The sequence below is a fragment of the Manacus candei genome, unplaced genomic scaffold, assembly GCF_025592945.1.
Source record: "Manacus candei isolate 608988 ecotype Guabito, Panama unplaced genomic scaffold, ASM2559294v1 h1tg000017l, whole genome shotgun sequence".
Lineage (NCBI taxonomy): Eukaryota > Metazoa > Chordata > Aves > Passeriformes > Pipridae > Manacus > Manacus candei.
The window spans coordinates 15893191-15914726 of record NW_026138065.1 but is presented as its reverse complement, the minus strand read 5'-3'; the positions used below and the strand labels follow the sequence as shown (position 1 = coordinate 15914726).

Genomic DNA, 21536 nt, shown 5'->3' with positions numbered 1-21536 from the left:
AATATCTAAGCAATATCAGCTAACAGTCAGTTATACTATTTAAGGGATGCAGCTCCTATGGCCAATACCAGCAGGATAGCTGACCTGCGTAATTCCCACTAAAGCCGCGATTTTACTCCAGAACTTTTCAAATTAATAAATCAAAGAGTGCACAGTAGGAGAAAGGCAAGAATTGTCCACATTCTCTCTAAGCAGAAACTCAGTCAAGATTACCATCTACTGCCTCTTGTACAGGCAAATCCTCTCATTCTTTGCTAGAGTAGCTGCACACTGCAATACCTGGGTCTGTTTAGGGGGAATGAGGCTCCACTCTGGCCATTTGATCCATGTGCCTGGACTTCTAAAATACAAGCACAGTATCACTAAAATCACGAGGGCTCTGCAGGAGTGCAAGGTCTACTCCTATGGAGTAGAGACAGTAAAATCTGATGGTCTGACATTTTCCCCTTAAAAACTAAATCAAGACTATGGAACTTGATTTTCATATTGAACTATTTTAGACTAATACGGGTATTGCCTAAAACTACTTGTTTTTATCCTTAAAGTAAACTTCAGAAATTATTAGAAACCATGCATTTTCAGAAGACTAACAATGAAACAGGTAATGCATTCTCACTTCTGCAGATATTAAGGTATTCTTTACTTTTGCTCAAGTAAATACAAAATAAATGATATGATGGCATGCAGGGCAAAACTAGAAAATCAGATTTCTCAAAAGTTATCCACATGGCCAAACATGAAAAGCTTGAGATGCCACTCTTAAAAATATGCTAACCTAAGTAAAATGTGAAAAAAATGCTGTTCAATATTAAACAGGGTATTAAGATCAGGATGACATGACCCGCTATTAGAAATAATTGCACACTTGAGAAACTTAAAGCTTTGAGTTGTGAATTAAGAAGAAAATATTACTGCAATACTTGGAATCATTATAACATACTGTGCTTCCCTACAGTTAATTAATGTAAAATTTTAACAGTTGGGGGGGACAGGATGGTCTACCTCATCCTCCAACTTCAATGTAGATGAACTTCGCATCCAAATGCAACGAGAAATAAAGAAGGTTACAGAAATCATATTTACTGTAATCCTGTCTTGTCATTAGGGCATCTTCTGGCATTTGGTAAGAAAAGCAATTTAACTGCTTGGAAGTCTTGATTCACTCCACACTTCAGTTATTTGACAAGACAAACCCACCAGACAGTAAAGCATGCTTGTACGTCTCCAATGAAGATGCCAGTGCGGTGAGCAAAAAGCATCCATAAGAGTTGCTTGCACAATTCACGTCAATCTCAGTGTCTGATCTTCACAGAAAGTAAGGAATTACATTAAAATGTTTTGTTTCCTAATGCCTAATGAGCAGATATGCCCTCATGAGCTTGCAAACACACCTAATGATCTGGCTACTCCTGTTTTAAAAATATCAAATCTCTCTTAATTTCAAATTGACAAATGTAAAATTAAGACTATTTTCCTTACACATACATGTCACATAACTTTGTTCCTCTAGTACTTTCTACAGCAAGTGATATCATTTTTCACAGGGATTAAAAAGGAGAGTTTTCACTCAGGAATACTGATAATAGTTTTCAGGCTAAATCTTTTCAGACTAAAGATGATAAAAACTGTCCACTCTCAACAGTGAGGGGAAAAAACAATACAGCAGCCTTCCAACTATTTCTCTAGATGGTATCTGTATAAGGGCCACATCAGCTGCCAGCCCTAAAAAAATCCAGAATTAGTGCTAACTTCTTAGGCTATCTGCCTCGCTTCAGTAATGGAACAAGTCTAAAGCAATCACTAAGACCCAAATCAGACATGCACACTATTTAGGGTGCAAGGGCAGCTGGAAATCTTGTCAACTGTATAAAATTTATTATGGTTTCAAGTATTGTGCCCAATTTGGGGGCAGGCTGCCAACTCCTGTGTTCAGAAAATTGCATATTGAAATGTTCTCTTTTTGCATTGCTCTATGTAAGAACTCAATGGCTTAGATAAGGAAGGACTGAAAATGAGGAATGCTTATGGGTAAAATGAAAAAATGCAATTTCTTTCAGTTACAGTGGCATTAAAATGTTGCTTGCCAGTGTAGGCAGAAAACCATTTTTGGCCAAAAGTCCAAGATGATGGCATTCCTTCTTTTAAACACATCTTCACATAAGGATAAAAATGCATCCCAGTCAATAACTGTGACAGCTTAGCTACCTCATGAGTGGGAGCATTTGTTTTGTGCTTTGAAACAATATGAAGCTTCCAGATGCGAAGGCAGTAGATTGTTTTACAAGTAAATACATGGCAATCACAAGCCATTAAGCTATGATTAGTTCAACTTCAATTTTGTCATAAATGAGATAATTCTGTATTTTTTTTATAAAACCTCAGTATTTTATTCTTGCTGAGACATGCTATTATAACATCCAAGTAACTCACCCTCCTCCTACTTTAAATTAACTTTTGCACCTTAAAAGTCTGGGTTGAAACTTCACTGTCAATGAAATAAAAAAATAATCTATTAAGGTAATCAGAGACTAACTCACCAATGCATATGTAATTACTGTCAATATATCATACCAGAGTAGATATGGAAACATTACAACTTATTCAAATCCCTTTATAAAGCCTATTATTGTGTTCAAGATCAATTACTCTCCATAAGTATCTGCAATAATGTTTACTCAGTGATCGATTGTTCAGGTTTCCTGAGTCCTGGAAGCTTTCTATCCTGTTGACCTGAGTTTCACCCTCCTTGCAAAGGATACAGTGAAACGTACAGTAGTCTTTTCATTAAGCATTCTTTCTCAGTAGGTCAGGATTTGTGACACAGTTTTGAATCCTCATATATCTTCTTGGTGGGTTTAAAGTATGCAATTTATTTTAAGCAACTGCTCAACAGCTGCATTTCATCCAAAGTTCTTCTTTGGCAAGTGAGCAGGTTTTTGTTTTAAAAAGGTTACATTTTAGTTTACTTTTAACTCCATAAAACTGATAATCTGTTACTTGCCTAAGATTAATGAAATAATGAATGACAACATTTTACTTATTTACTATGAAAATCTTTAAAAGAGATGGGTTGAATACAACAGAGAAAGTTAGAAATACGTTTAAAGAGAACAACTTGACAAGTGAATATTACAATGCAGCTTTTTAAAGTCAGTATTTTTTCTTAGAAACACTCTCAAAATCATTTTTTTCGAGTATTAGTAATTTCTGTATCACAGAATAGTATCATTTTTTATCCAATATGAGATGGAAGACACATAATCATTTAATTGAAGCCTGATGTGATTTTTCTGTCACAGAAATGAGTTAGACTTACAAGATGGTATAAACTCAAAAAAAGTCTTTTCCCACCTGCTCAGCTCAAAAGGTAGATACCATCAATATCCTTTTCACATTTACACTGCTCGTACTAACTGCATCACCATGCCATTGATTATTGTTACTACCAAAAGTAAAAAATTACATGAAGTTCTAATCTTACAAGAGCTAATCATCTGTACCAACAACAATTATTAACCTTTTATAACTGACCAGAATATCCTTCCCTATGCCTACAGTAAGAAAAGCAGCTTTGGCGAGTAAACTCATCATACTACAATATTAAAAGGAGACCAAAACTCCTTGAAGAGTATCCTAGTATTCATTGCTCCTCTAGCTCCATACTTCAAAGAAGTAACAAAGCCTTCAAAGGAAGATACACAGACACAACACATGCACAGAGTTACATCCAGAGGAAGGGAAGTAAATGGTTTTCATAGCTCTTTTATGCTAAGGGAAAATGGCTTTACTAGAGAAAGTAAAGCTTGCAGATTACAGATCAAACTATAGATCAGACTACAGATCAAACAATTCCAGGCCACTACTGTGCTGTACAGCTTCAGAGGAAATACAGCGCTGATAAGCAGCATGTTAACGATTATATACCACCTCTCCCACATACCCTGAAGTTTCCACAGATTAGAAGACATTAGATTCTCATCTAGAACAAGAAAATACAGACTACAAACATCTCTAACGCTCATCTAACAACCCATTCAACATTATGCCACTGGTTTGGGGTAATTCGAGCCCATTTTTCTCTTTCTCAATGTTGTGAAGCAGGCACACATGTCCATGTACAACTGCAGAAGGCTCAGTCATCTCCAGACTATGTGCAGTTAGAGACTGGTTTTTGAAATTATCCACAGAGTTCCTATAACTTCCATTTAAATTGCAGAGGCTAGTCCACACACCTTGAAATAAGCTTCTTCTCTTCAGCAGGAACTGGGTCCCACGCGGAGAGAAGTAACAAGACCCTCTTGTTTCTATTACTAATTATTTATATTACTATTATTAATTAAGAATTATTGCCATTACTATTATTTTAGTTTCTTAATAGTACTATCATTAATAGGTTTCATCTTTAACATATCACTATTGTTCACCATCCCTTTTGCTTCTAACCACTGCATGTTCATTATCACAGTGTGACTCTCTATGTTCTACTTCGAACAGTATAATTTAACTTGTTTTTAAATGCTACAGAATAAAATAGATGCAAGATGATACACGATTTCATTTTGTACTGCTGTAAATGCACACAACTCATCTAAACATTGGGCTGACAAAGTCTTATAATGCATAAGAAGTCAGTGCTTACTTTCCTTTCTGAAAGCTCGTGGAACTTTCACCAACCCTCTACAACTAGCTGTAGAAGAAAGCTTCCACTTACACAGCAGTGCAAACGGTTCAACCAGAAGACTAAATAAACCAATAAAGTTTTTGAAAAATGACCTTCTCTCCTGAGTAGCCAAGGGGGAGCAGTGCTCTTTTAAGAAGATGAAGAAATTAGCTCAAGTAGACAACCAGGCACTATGTCCCACACATCTAATCATCAAATTGTTTTACTTTCCTTAAGATAAAGTCAAAAGAAATTACATTTTTTCCAATCTCTACCTTCCACTTGCTGGCCAGTATGACAGCTCTGAACTCTATGTCTCTAACAGGACCCCAGGGAATAAAACCCTGTAGCATAACAGTCTCAAAGTTCTAACAAGCCCTCAAAGCCTACAAGGCTTTCTTTTGCAAAGAAAAGTGCAAGTGGTGTGCTGAACTTTGAGCGTACAATAATGCAATGTGCTCTGCCCTGTGGAGAGGAGACAAGCAGATGGGATTTGACAATGCTAAGGCAAGATGTGCTGCGTGACCTTTGGCTCTCTCAGATTCTTTATCCTCAGAAAACATCCCTTAAAAGAAACACAGTTTCCATACCGGATTATACCTGTGCATGCAGCACAAGACACACGCTTGCCCTGTTAGTTTTTCAAATTTTTACAAAAAAGTAGTTCTGGGGAATATTTTATCTACATTTGTTGCTTTCCTAGCTGGGCGACACAGCTATGTGGTCTTGACAGAGGACCCTAGTCCTTCATGGTCAAGAGGAAAATGAGCATTTTTTGGAGATGTTGCATTAGACAAGCCCAAGTATGTTGCTCTTTTTCCAGTTTCTATTTTGCTTTTTAAATAGTGAAAGAAAGAAAAGACTGCTAATTTGTTAGAGCATTCACCTCAAAAGGAAAGATAATTTGTTAATTTAATTGAATTAAGACATTTCTCATTTAATATAACTAAGTGTATATCAAAACCAGAGTAAAATCCTAGTGTGACTACTGCCTCATAGCAATTCTCTACCATCAGGCCACTGTTTCACCAGAATTCATCAGTTTCCTCTGATTCTTAATCATTAAGCAACATTCATTTCATTAGGCTATCCACTTCAAGAGGAAGAGAGGAGGCAGAAGAAAAAAATCTGTTGTGAGCACAAGCCAAACAACCGGTGCATCTTCCTCATGCTAAGGACAACAAAATCTTCATTAGCTGATCATACCTTGTCAAGTTTCCAGGCATCCAGAAAGTACATAAATTCCATATTTCTGTGTGCCACTCCTTCAACACTACTCATAGATCCTTACACTGTCTATATAATTCACCTGTCCCTCTGTAGCCTTTCCATTTTGTCTATTCGAACTTGCTCAAGACAACAAGCATTTGCAACCAGGAGGTGGAGAAGTGGAGAAGCACTGAGAGAAAAAAACAAGAAAGACACCTGGCAGTGTCTGTGTGTTGACACCTGCACTCACTTCCTTTATTTCTCATCTCATAAACCTTGTTTTTGTGAGGAATACAGGCTCTGCACAACAAAATAAACCCTAAGGCAAAACTAAATAGGACAGGATGGAGGTAAAGCAAAGAAGATATCAACCTTTGTAAAATCATTTCATTCCAGAGTTCACAGGCCCAGTGACAGCAACCAGAAAAGGTCAGCTCTGATTGTCATGGAGTCCATTTATTTGAGGGAGGAATGCTTGTCACCACTGAGTTTAGCTTTTTTTCTTATACAAAGAATACCACATCAAGACAGTCATCTCATGTGCTCTGATAATGAAAGATAACTAATGGCAAGCAAATTACTGGTAAATTTGCAAGGCAAAGTACCATACCCAGCAAACTGTTACAACTGCTTCAAATGGAAACTTGCATTCAGGCCTTGTATTGAAAAAAAAGCACAAGCAAGTCTCAATCAGAGAGACCTAAAGTAACCCAGATGATCTTACAGACAAGTTCAAGTGCATAACTCTTACTTGAAGCTGCCCTGAATAAAAACTAACCAAAGGTTAAACATGAAGTGTTGTACTGACAGTAGCTAAGAAAATAAATTAAGAAAAAAAAAAGGGCCCCAACAAATGAACAGGACAGCCAAATAAATAGAAATTTGGCTTTATAAAAACTCCACCAAATTAAACATTTAACTATTTCTTCAAGAAGGTAGCCAGAGCACACATGCCAGGGCAGAAACAGAACTGCAGTCATCCAGCCAGCCTTGCAGCTCCCTCATTACTATGGCCTCATTACAACTTCAGAGCAGGCACTCACAAAGCCTTGACAGGGCACATACATTAATAAGTTTCACAAAGGTGAGCAACGTTTCCAGCTTGCAAAGTACTCTATTTATGGTGCTCACTCTACCCTAAAAACTTCCACCCCAAATCTTAAGTCTATCTGTAGGCACAGCTTCTGGGAAGGAGAATTCATGGAAACCTTGCATTCCCTTCTCTGTCAGACTGCAACCCTATCACAGGTTCATCCAAACCCCCATTACTGAACTCCAATGGCTTGCTCTCTAGGCAGAACCCTCCTAATCTGCTGCAGCTGAACTTCCTCAGCCTATCAAGGAGGAAATCCTTTTATTGCTCTGGCCTATAAGCCTCTTATCTCCTAATTCTGTGAGGCTGAGAAATAGCTGTGCTGCTCATTAATCCTCCAATGACTGTCAGAAGCAGATATATACCTTCTCACTCTACTCAAACACAAGTAACTAGGTTTCATCAAGTTCTTTACTATCTACTTAGCTGAGTCCCACTCCATGACATTTTATAGGAATTGGAGTAGCAGAACAGAAGCTTCTGCACTTTCATGAAATATTCAGGATAATTCTAAAGTTGGAAAGACCCTATTTTATTCACTGCACTGTAGATAACAGCAAATTGTTTAAGAAAAGAGCAATTCTTTTTCTTTTTTTTTTTTTTCCAAGCAAGTGCAATTTTGGCTAAAAGTGCTGTATGGATGACTATAAAGACTTTCCACTATAGTTTATATATACATCATTAGTTTAAAATGAGATTTTTCTCAATTTATTACTAACTCACATCATCCATGACCTTCAAAGACAGTTCAAAGGGAAGAAAACATAATAACCAGTTGAGTTCTTGGATTAACTAATACCTTCAATTAGCACACCCAAGAAATGCTGAAGGTTGTTGGTTTTTCCCTATATAGAACATTCAGCCAAGGAGAAATTAATAAGATAATTTTTTTATCATGATTAATGTCTTCTATTTCTCTGTATGCAGTGAAAACCTACTACAAATAGTTACTAAGCACCACTGCAAATATGACACATAATGTGCATGATTTAATATTTCACATTTATGTACCCAACGAACAATCATAGGCCTACCTGTGTAAATCAAAACAAACCCAAACCCTTCTATAAAGTTTGTGTTGAGTAAAATGTTAAAGTGGCAAACAGCGTTAAGATCACAGATATCTCACGTCAGCTGTACCTTTTATTTTAACTATAAATGTCACACTTCATCATGCAGCTGTCAGCTTCCCTTAATGTACTAAATGCTATCGTGTAAGCACAGAATCTGACATGATGTAACACAACAATTAAAATAAAAAGCAAGTTGGCTTTGACACAATGTCACTTTTCTGTTTGCTGCAAATTAAAGAAAAATCAAAATTTGAAAAGGAAAAGCCAGTCAAGAAAAAAGTTTGCAAAAACCCCTCAAACATCAGTTAATGCTTTCCTTGAATGTTATGTCACATTTTTACATTGAACTTTAAGAAAATATCCACAGCTTTAGCACAACTAATTATAATTTGACACCAGAAGACATCGGGGAAAAAAATCTATAACTTCTAAAAAGATTCAAGTGTAATAAACATAGTTCTAGCTGTCAGTTCCATACCAGCCAACATCTATGGAACTAAGCAATTATTTTTCACTTTCTACCCTACTCTTTTTCAGTTTATATCCATTCTGTGGGACCGCTACGGCATGTTAAAATTGCTGATGCTTTTCAAACCAGATGCAACAGCACTTAGGTTATGCCTGAAGCAAATCCTAGTAACAGTAGAGAAATTATGAACTCTAATTAATTAACACTGAAATTGGTCATGTATTAAAAATTTTAGTTTCATTTACTGTACTTGATGCACAACACAAAATAAAAGTGTCTGAAACAGTGAAAAATAACTTCAGAAAAAAAGGAGAATCATGTATATCTGGAAAAGCATAATGTTAAAAATTAGATTCCTTTCTTTTCGGTGGTATTTTGTTCATTTCCATCAACTCTAAACCCACATTTAATAAATCAGCAACATAAAAAACTTTGGCCCAAGGGAAAGCTAGTGCCATCTGTCACAAACACACAGAAACGTCACATGCCTAATATTTGCTCTGGCCATACCATGACACATTCAAAACCTCTGTGGCCCAGGGAAGAAATAATCACAATGGAGCCTGTTTGCAGTCAGGAAAAAGAGTCAAGCAAAAAGAAGCTAGAGGCCTTTCTTGCAAATGATATAAACATTTCAGGAATACTCCTGTAAAAACATTCACTTGAAACATTGAGTTAACACTTTTCCCCCTTTGTGGAAATAAAAGGAAAGGGGAAAACGGGGAATTCTAGAAAGTTTTACCTCTGAATACCACATAACTACAGAATTGTTTTCTGCTAATCTACTTCTACACCCTCCAAAGGATTTCCAGGCCAGTAACCTGTCAGAATAACATCAAAATTAAGAACATTATAATTTTTACTGGAAAAGACTTATATATGAGCGTTGCTGCGTTTTCCAATATGCTATATTTGATTGAGAATGACAACAAATCGCAGAAAAACCAAGAATAAAAAAACCCAAGGTAGGTAAAAACAAATACAAAAAGACACACAAAAATACATAAATGAAGTAATCCAAAAGTAACCTCAAACCTACCCTTACAGCTGTCTCCTAATAAACCAAATCTATGAGTAGAATTTGGACACTGACAAAGCTGCCAGGAATTTGATCATTAAAGACTACTGTTTAACCAAACACTGAAAATTATAATAGTGGCTACACTTGCACATTTCTGAGAACTTGAGCTGTATTATACCTCAGTGACATTCATGCTGAAGTAAATAATTTTTTAAAAACTAAAACTAAACAGTATTTCTTGAGGACTATATTCAGCTACATGAAGACTTCAGTGATCACAATGGATGCACACCTTTAAATTATCTGTTCTATTCCTACATTTTTTCCTAGCCCTTGAATGGTTTAATTATTTCTAGAGACATTTGTGTGCATATAGGGGACAAGAAAAGAGAGGAAAGGTCTAGTTCTTGTGGGCATGGACATGTGCAGCTATGAAAGTTTATGCAATTCATCATTTATATTAATTGCTATAAATTCTCCTGTGCCAGGCTATTGAAGTAATACATCCACAAGGTTCTTTACATTACAGGTATTAGAAGAAGATGATGTCATTAATTTGCACACCTAGGACTTCGAATGTGAAATACAGAAGAATTAAAGTTTAGAAACAAAACAACCAAAACCTTTTCTACTTTTGACTATTATTATACTTAATATTATAAACAATACAGTCTGAGAACTGAGACTTGAGCTCCATGTTGAAAGGTGATAAAATGAAATACTCTTCATACCCGCACTTCTTAGGTTAGGGTCTAGGTCCGGCATTTCCTTGGATGCTTCCGGACTGACGCTGTAGATAGACGCTCCCGCTTCACTGACAATGCTGAAAAATAAAGCGGCAAATAATCAAAACACCACACAACTGAACAATGCAACTGAAAGACTTTTTAAGTGACTTAAGTGAATATTTGTTGGGGTTTTTTTTAAAGCCTCACCTTATGTTTTAAAAATATCTTGAATCAACTGAATACTTACAAAAGTAAGACAGTGTAAAGGAAAAGATCTCCATTTAAGCCAAAATACCCCTCCCTGACCTGCAACATTTATTCTTTTTCAATTCTGGCCTTATTATAAATACACATTGTGCATAATATCAGCCCCTGTATCAATCTTTACAGAATAGAAAATGAACACAAGAAACAAGGGTTACCAGAAGTAAACAGGCAAATCAGCTTTCATAAACAAAAACAAGTCTACCCGATAATTCCATTAAAAACACCTACATTCTAAAGTCTAACATTAAACAATTACATGAATCCAAGTCACGAGCATGCACATACATTGTCTCAAGCCAGCTGCCTAAAACACTCAAAAAACCCCAACTTGATGCAGACTGAGCCACAGAACTGCAGCTCGCTTCTCAGCGGCATTTCATACCGTCTTCTCCCCGCTCTCACTGCCATCCCCAAAGAAAAACACAGACTGCGTGTCTTCAGTAACTTAAGCTACAGTTCATGTATCTACCACACACCTCAAATTCACTCAGTAATGATGATAAACTCACCAATTCAAATCACAGCACATAATTAAAAAACCCTCGAGTGCTCTAGTTCCATCAAGAGAAAACAGCAATCCAGTATTCACGGTGTAAGTTATTTTCAGCTGTGAAATTCTGACACCACTGAATCAACAGTATATTTCCTCGAATAACTTCAGTAGAACTTGAATTTCAGGTTGATAATTACAGCATCATACAGCTAATGCACTGGAAGTTAATACTATCAGTGTCAGAACTACTTTTACTTTTACTATTCCCCTTTTAGAATAACCTGATCTTTGCCATAAGGAGAGAAACCATCATCCTCAAGAAATAGACCTTTCAGTAAAAACCCTAACTTTGCTTTATATTGTTTTAAAATTGGACTATAAATTTTCCTTTTAAGAACATTCAGTAGGTTGAATTTTTAAATAAAGAAATGGATACTCAGAAGCCACTCCCTTTAGAAAAAGCTGGAGAACAACTCAGAGGTAAAATACATTCCCATTCAATGTTTTGAGCACGGTAACAGTAAACAGTGTAAAATGCAGATACAAAAGGTAAGATTTTCTTACTGTTGTCTGTGCAGATTTTCCCCTTCCCTAATCAAAACTGGAATTCGGTGGAGTGCTGTGCTGAGACAGATCTTAAAGTTACTCAAAAGAGCATTTCAATATTACAGACAGACTGGATCTCTCAATAAATACAGAGAATAAAATCCTGTTCTCTGTAGTATTAGTGTAACTCCAGACCCACTCAAACAACTAGTTTAACAGAGTAAAAAAATCCTCAGACCAGCTGAACAAGGCAAGTGAAAATGAAACTATTTACATGATCTTTTAAAACGATTCAGTCTTATGAGCATTCCTTCACCATAAATGACATTCATAAAACATTCCCATCACAGAGTTCAGAAATAAGATCATATCACAAAAACCTAACAAAGATGTTGACAGAAATCTAATAAAACTGATTTTTCTGATGAACGGGTAGTTTAAAGAACAATGCAGCAGAACATATTTCTTAACCTGTTCGCACCTTATAAAGGCAGCATCTGGCAAGCTCTTTCTTTTTGGATATTGCTTCTAAAAAACCACACATGTTAGCACACACTTCTAACAGCTTTTCACTAATCGCTCTTCAAACTTTGTATTCAACCAGATCGCAGAAGTTACCTCTCACGCAATTTCTAGATTTAATACATTGATAATACACTTAGATTAAAAAAAAAACCAACAAACAACACAACAGCATTTTGCACACATTTTTACAGCACTGTGCTATAAACTGTGCTACTGCATACACCTTATTTCTTGATCCCTTCCCAGTATTTTGTGCAGTGAAAGAAACAATGTGACCTACATGGGAATTTTAACACATTTGACATTTTATTGATTCTCATTAATGCTACACTGCCAATTTTTAGAAGCAGAAGGATTACAATAATACTGTCATTCTATGGCAATATGTGAATGGTGCCAAATTTTAAGGTAGGTAGCACACAAACTTGCTAAAATGAATAAATGCAATTAAAACTCAGGATGGGAGACATTAAAAAAAGCATATTTCCTTTCCTCAAGAGCAAAAACATTTACACACTGGGGCAAGGAGAAGGGGGGAAGACAAGTAAAAGAATTATTTCAAGCAAGAGAACAAGATCTAAGTAGCACTTTCAGAAGCAGCATACACTGGATACCTGACAACCACTCTGACTGAGATGGTTTTATAGATGCACGCAGTTATTCTATGAAGTATTTGGTGTGGCAGACATGGAAAAGGGGATGAAGAATTTTCACTCAGGCAGAACCCCATAACTGCTGCACCCAAGACAGTAAAACCCAGATATTAAATAAATTTGTTACCCAGATTAAATGCATAAGGCCACAAACTCCAAAGAAACCATCCTCTGAGTCATTCAACCATAGTCAAATGCAAACTTTTACAGAACTATTACTGGCTGTCATATGGTTTGATTTAGCTTGTTTTTTACCTACAGTGAGGTGGTTACTAATGTGACACTGGCACATACAATGCTAAAACATTTAGCTTGGTCAAAATACTAAGATTACAAGCAAAACAGGTTTGGGGATTGTCTGCAGTTGTTCTGGATTTTATTTTTTGACTAGAAAGGAGACGGTTACTTTGGTTCACTGATATTTTGGTTTATTTCCAAATTCTAATAATTCTCTTGAAAAGGAAGATGATTTATAGGACAATTTAAGCTAATTCAATGTTGCAAAATGCTCTGCATCATGCCTGTCAAATACTACACATATGTCAGCTATATTAAGACAAAACCAAATCTGTTCAAATGAGTAGGTAATAGAAATTTATTCCAAACTACTGCACAGTCCACACTGTTCTTCAGTCTTCCCTTCCCCTTTTAATAAATGATACAATTTTCAAGACAGTCAAATGAAAAGCTTCATAAGAGTTGGTGAAATTATATCTAAAATCCTGTCTATCTTCAGAATTTGTTTCTATTTCAACTTTGTAAGTCACATAATACATGAAACCTGAAAAACTTGACTCCCCTACCCCTCACGAGACCCTTATTTCTGTGCATTGCGTAAGAGGAAAGATCCTTGCACTGACTAAAACGTAGACAGTTAAAACAGCATTATTAAACAGCTATTTTTAAAGTCAATATGTAGTAGGTAAATAAGCACATGGTTATGACACGATATGCTTCTACTCCATGAATGGACAAGTTTGGAAGAAAAAAGCAGGTAAAGAGTCTGGGACTACGCCTCCATACTGCCTGCTTCCCACACCAGACATCCTACAGATAAGGTTTTTTCCTCAGCATCTATATCCAACTTCTAAAAATTAAAAGTGCCCAAATCACAAAGCTACTACACAATATTACAATGTACTCTTTTTAATTGTACAAATAAGCTTGTCGCACAGAAACTAAGTTCTCCTATACTGCACCCATCTCATTCTCATTTGTTAAGACACATTTTCAGTACCTAAACCAATATTAACTATATTCCACCAGCACCACCTGGTGGGCCCTCAGCTTTATGCTACACACCATGCCAGCTGTATTCTAAATACTTTAAGGAGCCTTTTAAGACTTACTAAAGCAAGTAATTTTCTTACTCAGCTTAAATAAGTATTATATATTTGGTCTGAAAAGACGATTTGATTTGAAACCATCCATATTTTCAATTTTTTAATTTCTACAAGAAAAAAAGCCTTTCTTGTAAAAGGTAAAAAAAAAAAACCAACTAAGAACACTTAGAATTTTTTTAATTCAAAGCTATTACATATCTACAAAAATGCATAACCTTAAAGATTACATGTAACAAACTAGTTACCAACAGTTGTTTAACTAAATTACAATTTTTAAAACTTGCAAGTTTCTCTGGTAGTAAATTTTTACTGTAAACTCTTTCAAAACTATGTGAAAAAATGTAATGTATGTATAACAAAAAAAGATATCAGGCTCGATGTTTGTGGGTTTAAAGATGAATGCATCTTCCTGACATTTCCATGAATCTTATCAACATTTCAGACTCTTACATTGCATTAAGGTAATTTCCCCACAATCAAATTCAACACAGGATTAATGACCTATAAAGAAAGAACTTTACATAACTTACTGTTTCTACAACCTCCAAATCCTAGATTTACAACTTAAATCCTTTAAAATAGCATTTTAAGAAAAAATACCAGCACAAAGAGTTGTCTAGTGTTTATTACTTGGAAGAAACCTATGGTCATTCTAAAAGCAAAGGGCATGTCAATCTCAAAATGGGCCAAGATTTTAATATTTGGTCATAAAATGATGATCTGCCAAAATAACTCCCTTCACAATCCAAATTTAGTAATTGTGCTTAATTCCTCTAACCCAATCTTTTACATGTTAATCGATAAATATATTCTTCATAAACTTGTGGCAATGAAAGCCAGAGGCTCCCCCAAAGTACAGCAGTACAAAAGGGTCAAAGGTTTACTTAGTGCTACTTACTAAAATAATTGGCTTATGAATCATCCAGGACAGAAAAATAAAATTAAATAAAATGACAAAATATTTGCTAGAAAAGAATGTTACATTTAGAAGTTCAGTTGGAATGTATCAATCTTTAATTATGTTGACAGATGTAGTGATTAAAAACAAAGTAAGAAGGGGCAGGGAACACTTATTTAAGCACATGCTCAAGAGAAGATTGGGCTATTTCATGAATGAGAAATCCATTGGGTCTTACTGAAAACACAGAAGTCACAACTAGTTCCAGAAGAGCGTAAAACGTAAAAGGGTTGAGAGCTACACTAGAGAATAAGATGCCTGCATCTGTTCTTATATGTCTTCCTACGTACTCATTTTTGATGACTAAGGAAAGCCACATAGGGGAGGTCAAAGAAGCTCTCAAGAGGAAACAGCAATCATCTGTTCATTTGCATTTTGACTTATCTCGCTCTTTCTTCTCCTGTCAACTTGGCAGGAGCAACTTGGACAGCCCCTCCCAACTCCTCATTACCCATGGCAAGCTGTAGGTTTCTTGGGGTTTTGGGCAGTTACCTGCTGCTCCTAGCAATGCATGTTTGGGCCTGTGAGCAGCCCAGCACCCATGTGCTGTGCACAGCACAGTTCCTTCTGCCAGGGAGGTGATGTCTATGGTCCATGGGAGACTGCAGTCCAGCAAAGGTTGAGTGGGACGCTGTGATTTATGCAGCCACATGCCCCCTGCCACAGGAACAATAGGACACCAGGCTTGACAGACCCTGGCTCTGACACAGCTATGCCACAGTTCTTTTTTTCACATGAGGAACATGTGTCATGGAAGTGCAAGATTAAAAGGTTCCAGTATATACTGAATAATGCATTTTTAAAAGCCTGTGTATTCTGATAGATGAGATGAAACTCAAAAGCTGGTCTTTCCCCCCCCTCCTTAGCTAGTGGTATGGCAAAAGGAAGATGTTAGGATGACGAAAAAGAATTATACTAGAAAGCAAGCACTGTTCAATAGAATCAAGACAAAAAAGACACAATTCATCTGTGTTTTTAAATAATCTAAAGAATTAGCTTTAAATTTTAACAATATCTAGAACCTGGGAAATATTGTTATTGTAAAATATATTTAATACTGAAATGTACTGTTAGGTAGGAAAGGAATTTTCATCAAGTTTTCATTGCTTCAGTCAAAACTTAAAGTTGCTACATACCATAAAAGTTTCACTTATATGAAAGTCCACCTTTCAAAATCAGTCACACTTGACAAAAGCTGTTATAGTCGTCTTTAGCGAAAATACTACAAAAAAAGCTCATAGTGACTCACAGTGAAGCTATTCAATTAGATGCAGGTGGGACACCACAAGTCTTAAAGTACAGTTCCTGCTTCAGAGGTCCCAAGCACACCAGAAGTTAACTGCACAAAGAGTGTTCAGAGAGCACATCAAATGATAAGCAGTGATACAGACCTCACATTGTTGCTCAGCTGCATTCTTAAGTTTCTGTTTACAACTAGTATTTTGAATTCACAACAAAAAAGTCAATGTTTCTACCCACGTATGAATAAGTTTGCTCTATATTCCACTAAGTTTACTAGAATTCACACCATGCAAAGAAAAAAGGAATTTGATCTCGACCAATTCAATCTACCTTTTAAAGTAAAAATTAGTACGTTATTTCAAATCAGGGACTCTGTTCTGCAGCAATTTTCAACACAGATTAACACTACCTTTTCTTTCAGTTACAAACCCTACTTTTGAAACAGCTTGCTGACCCTACAGCAGGAACAATAAATAAGCACCTTATAAAGCGGCTTCTGAAATGACAAAAGTTCAAGGCAATCATCCTTGCACTAGGGATTAGTTGTCTCCTGGTCAGCCATAAATGGTATTTAGCACCAGTTAAGCTGACGGCTTTCCTGGTAGACAGTATAGATCTTTAGAACCTGCTCAAGAGAAAAGAATTAGACCTGTTTCAATCCATATTTAGTAAGATACTCTAATCACAGTTCATATTGTTGCTTCAGATAATTAAAAATTACTTATGTTGAAATAGCACTTAGTCTTAGAATGATACTTCATTTTCCATTTTTCCTGTATGCTTATGCAGAACTAAACTTCCCGACAGAATTGAAGTACGCACTGTCAGATGAAGAACAACATGCAAAATTTAATGGTTTGATACCAATTTATAGTCTTTCAACATCAGATAAAATGCAAGAATTCCTCAATGTCTGTTTATAAGAAATTTAAAGGAATATAAGAAATGAAAGCCAGTTTAATTGAAAAGATCAGCATTCAAATGTCAGAAGAAATATATGACAAAGACCGAAAAATTAGTAAGTATATTAAAAATTGTAATTATTCAAATAGTTGTCTTGAAGTATTACCCACTCCTCTGCAAGCTGGGAAATAACAGGGCTAAAAAGCCCAACGTTTTTGACTTTCACTGCTTTGGAGTCTATAGGAAGGTTGTGTATTGATTTTACACTCTAAGAGCACTTTTCCTGTAATCAAACCCAATAAAAGATATTTCAAACGTAAGGACAATTATGTTCTGAGCCAGGCGACCTGATTGCCTCTTTGTTAGCACAAAACAGGTTTCGAAAATACAGGGAAAGCACTCGGGGCATAGAATTTAAAAGCTCCTTTTAAAAATGTTACTACTTTGGAAAATGCAGCCCAGTTCTACTAACTTCTAGATTTGGACAAATGCAGAAAACATATTCCTCAAAAAATTTCACTGATTACAGAATTAGAAGAATCCAAAATTTTCTGATTTCAGTTCCTCAACTACCATCATTCCTCTTCCCAAAGAAAAAATGATGTGACGTTTCCTGCCATTAAACCACTAAGACAATCTATACTTGCAGCAGAATGAAACAGGTTTGAGAATTATTGCAAACCTGAGTTACCATGCTTTAATTTCTTTTGTATTAGATAAAACTCTATGAAACCCCAAATCAAGAACTAGTTACCATACTAAAATAAAACGAACTGTATAACTACAGTCTGGAATCCTTTATTCATCAGTGTATGAACCATGCCCTCAGCACATCCCTGCAAAGGGAAGAATGATCAGATATCTGTCTTCATCTTGTCTGAAAACGATGACATTTTTCAGTAAGAAAAGGGTCCAAATGGCAGGTGTCAAAGAGCTTTAGCTTCACACGTGGTGCTAGGAGGCAGAAAAAACAACAGTAGCGTGTGGCCATGTCAGAGCTGCACAGAAGCTGCCGTACAAACGCATATCTGAAAAGAGCAAACCTCATAGCCTGTTAAATCAATCTAGTGCCAGATGCTGTTATCAGAACAAAACTGGTGCTGTGGATTCATCCCCAGAAGAAATACATGTCCCATGTTTGCAGTGAAAAATGAAAGACCTAGGGTGGCATGTCTCAAGACTGAAGGTGACAGTCACCTGTGACTGCCCCCATTGCTTTCATTGACAGTTTCAGGAAACAAGTCCTGTCACTGCTCATAAAGCAGCTGGAGTTGAAGCTCCTTTCTGCTCTTGTAGAGAGCTTTAAAATCTGAGCTTCAGGTCTAAATCTACTTCCAAGTTAGTCATCCAACTAAAAAGCACTCAAGTAATTTATTTTTACTTTAAACACTGTAGTATAGTAGGAACTTGAGAGAAAATTTAACTACTGCTCTTCTCCTTGTTGCAGCAACGCCAAGGAGAGAAACTGCAATAATATAGATAATGCTGTAGAATCAACATTACCTTAGTGCAAGAGGAAAGGTTTAAAAAGAAAGAAGCACATTTTACGCGATTACCATATGACAACAATTAAGTAAATCTAAGCAGAATAAATGAAAATTAGTTGTATTCAAATACATTCAAAAATTACCTATCTACAACCAATTGACATTAGAAGAAAGAAAAGACAGTAAAAAAGTCCTCAGGTTTGACACAGGAAATGAAAGCCCTACAGTCCACTTCTAAAAATATAATAGGCATGACAGTGGGCATGTTCCTTATGAATACACTTGATAATTTCCAGACCAATTGTGCCAGCACTCACTCAGTTTTGCACAACTAAATTATCCTAGTGAACTCAGGGGAACAAACTATATGTGCAAAATTAAAAAAATATACCCAAACACTGATGAGAGTTTACCTAAACTCTTTTTACCCAAGCAGAGGCACAGGGAGACAAAGAAATATAACAGTTTTGGCAGTCAGGCTTCAAAAAGAAAAACACTAGGTGATGTTAAACACTCATATTTCACATATTTATAGAAAATCTTGAAATTAAATTGCATAGATGAATACATTAAAAACATACCACAGTCCAAAAAGATGACGCTTCTCCCCAAAAAGCCTAGCAAAACTGTTGCACACTGGGGAGCTCAATGAGCAGTTCTCAAGCACTTGGTGAAGCCAACAACTTGACCCAACACCACAAAACACAGCAGACCAAATGTAGTGGTTTGGACTTTGTTTTCCCCCAGAGGCTAAGAAAAGTGGTAGACCCCAAGGGGTGGAACATGCTATATGAACATGTAGTTGCTATAATTGCTCTTGGGAATCATTTTTATCTGTTAGAAAGGGCAACACAGACACAGCAACTGCTGTAGCTAAAATGCAGTTTGTTAAACCAGACCAAAGGCTGGAGCTTAGAGTCACATTAACTCTCATGGAGACTTCAACCCCAGAGTGGAGCATAACTGGACAAGACCACAGCATATGGAGCAAAATGCTTCTTGGAGAATGGCACCTCCAGCAACTGTCATTTTCTTTAATGCTCACTCCAGGCAATTGGGAGGCAGCTCGGCCAGTGCTGTCGTGTAGCCTCCACAGCCCTGATTCATGTGAAATTCTGACCTGTAGCTTTGGCCAGAGTCAGGCTTTATTCTGTTTCCCCCTCACCCTTTCCTACAATACTGTTGGATCTTAGTACTCAATCTCTCCACAGTAGCCAAACCCTCTCCTCAGCAGAGATCCGTGAGAGAAGGCTGGAATCAACTATATCCCTTCTATTAGGGTTGGGCAATGCAATGCAACGTAGGAAGACACTGCACACAGCAAGAGAATCGCAGATCCTCTGCTGCTGCTGCTCCTCTCTGGTCCCTCCCCATCCCTCTTAACAGCTAGGCTGTATCTGAAGACATCATATTAAATCTTTTTAACCTACAGACACTTCTTGGCACAGTTTACTGAACTCTGAAGTACCCAGGTTTTCCACATAGAGAAACTCAAAATAAATTAAGAATTCTGGAATCAGAATAAATGCTGGCAGGAAAACTTCTTTGAGGTATCAAATCCTAAGAAAAAGTGTGACCACATCTTTCTAGCAATGTCGTTTCTTCTTAGTTTACTTTGATTTGGAATTCACCTAAAAAATCCAAGCTGTCTGTTTTAGTTTATGGAAGATACATTCACCTCCTGAGTTTATTCTCCAGCTCAACATACTCAGGACAAATGTTACATAAAATAAAAAGTGCTTCGTGCAGATCTGATCAAAATTATATGTTGCTACCTTTCAAAAATAACTTCTGCAAAATTAACGATGACAGTGCTATTATAATTTTTAAAGACCTCATTTGTGGGTTCTTTGTTTGTTTCTTTTTTTTTATTAATATAGGAGAAATGGTTTGCTTTAATATTTTCTGATGATCTGGTTTATAACTATTCAAAACTGACAGTTATCAAGAAGTGTTCCTTTCTGCCCACGAAGGAAAATGTTTTTCTTTATTGGAAAAAAGGTTGTAAACAGAGCTAGGAGTCCAGTGCTTCCAGTAAAATCTATTAATCCTCCATGAAGGTACTGTAGCATTACAATATAAAAAGGATTATAGCAACAGACAGGGAAAAAACGCAAGAAAGTTAAGAAATTCTTATTGTTCAGAAAAATGTAACATTTTTCATGCAATCAACTGAAGCTTGCTTAACCTTAACAAGCACTGGTAATAGCTCAGTTACTTTTCTTAGATTTAAAGGTAGGGAGATGTACTCAACTGTCTGCAGAGCAACATAAGTAGACTGAGTGCCTTTTATTAAATTATACATTTTTCTCTTTTTAAGCCTTTAGGGTTCTTTCATGCCTTTTCTGCTCTCCTCATTGTCATAGTTTTAAATGTTATTATTTTACTGATATCAGATGCAACTGCTGTAAGAGATGCTAATATGAACAAAATATCTCCAAATGAAAGTGAGCTAAAATTAGGTGTATTTTTTTTCCCTTAACCATTTAGAACAGTGGATACTCTCTCATTTTATATTACAAACAGAAGTATGTATCAACCTCAGTGAAAAAAACCCAACAAACCATAAATAAAAATAATGATCAAATCCACACAAACTTGCAATGGATTGATGAATTGCATATTTGTACTGACAACAAACTCCTTTAGAGAGGTTGTAACTAAACGGGGAAAAGAGCCTGACAAAAAGAAGTATCTGGAATTAGTGAAGTAAAAGTTCAGTTAGGTAGTGCTATATTTATTTTCCCCCTTCTCTTAAAAGGGAATTTTTGTTCCCTTAGGTTGTGACAGATCCACACTGGAGACTTTCCATGAGAAATATCACTAGAACTGGCATAAACATATGCTGAAAGACCACTTCATTTAA

General features: G+C 36.3%; 1 protein-coding gene across 5 annotated transcripts in view; it reads right to left on the bottom strand.

Annotated features, from left to right (window-relative positions):
* SRBD1 (S1 RNA binding domain 1) overlaps positions 1 to 21536 on the bottom strand; it is a 122002-nt gene that overhangs the window by 53505 nt on the left and 46961 nt on the right. For all 5 annotated transcript variants that reach the window (XM_051782858.1, XM_051782857.1, XM_051782859.1 and 2 more), the window contains one exon: positions 10257 to 10348. In XM_051782858.1, coding sequence (XP_051638818.1) covers positions 10257 to 10348 — 92 coding nt within the window. The remainder of the gene's footprint in view (positions 1 to 10256; positions 10349 to 21536) is intronic.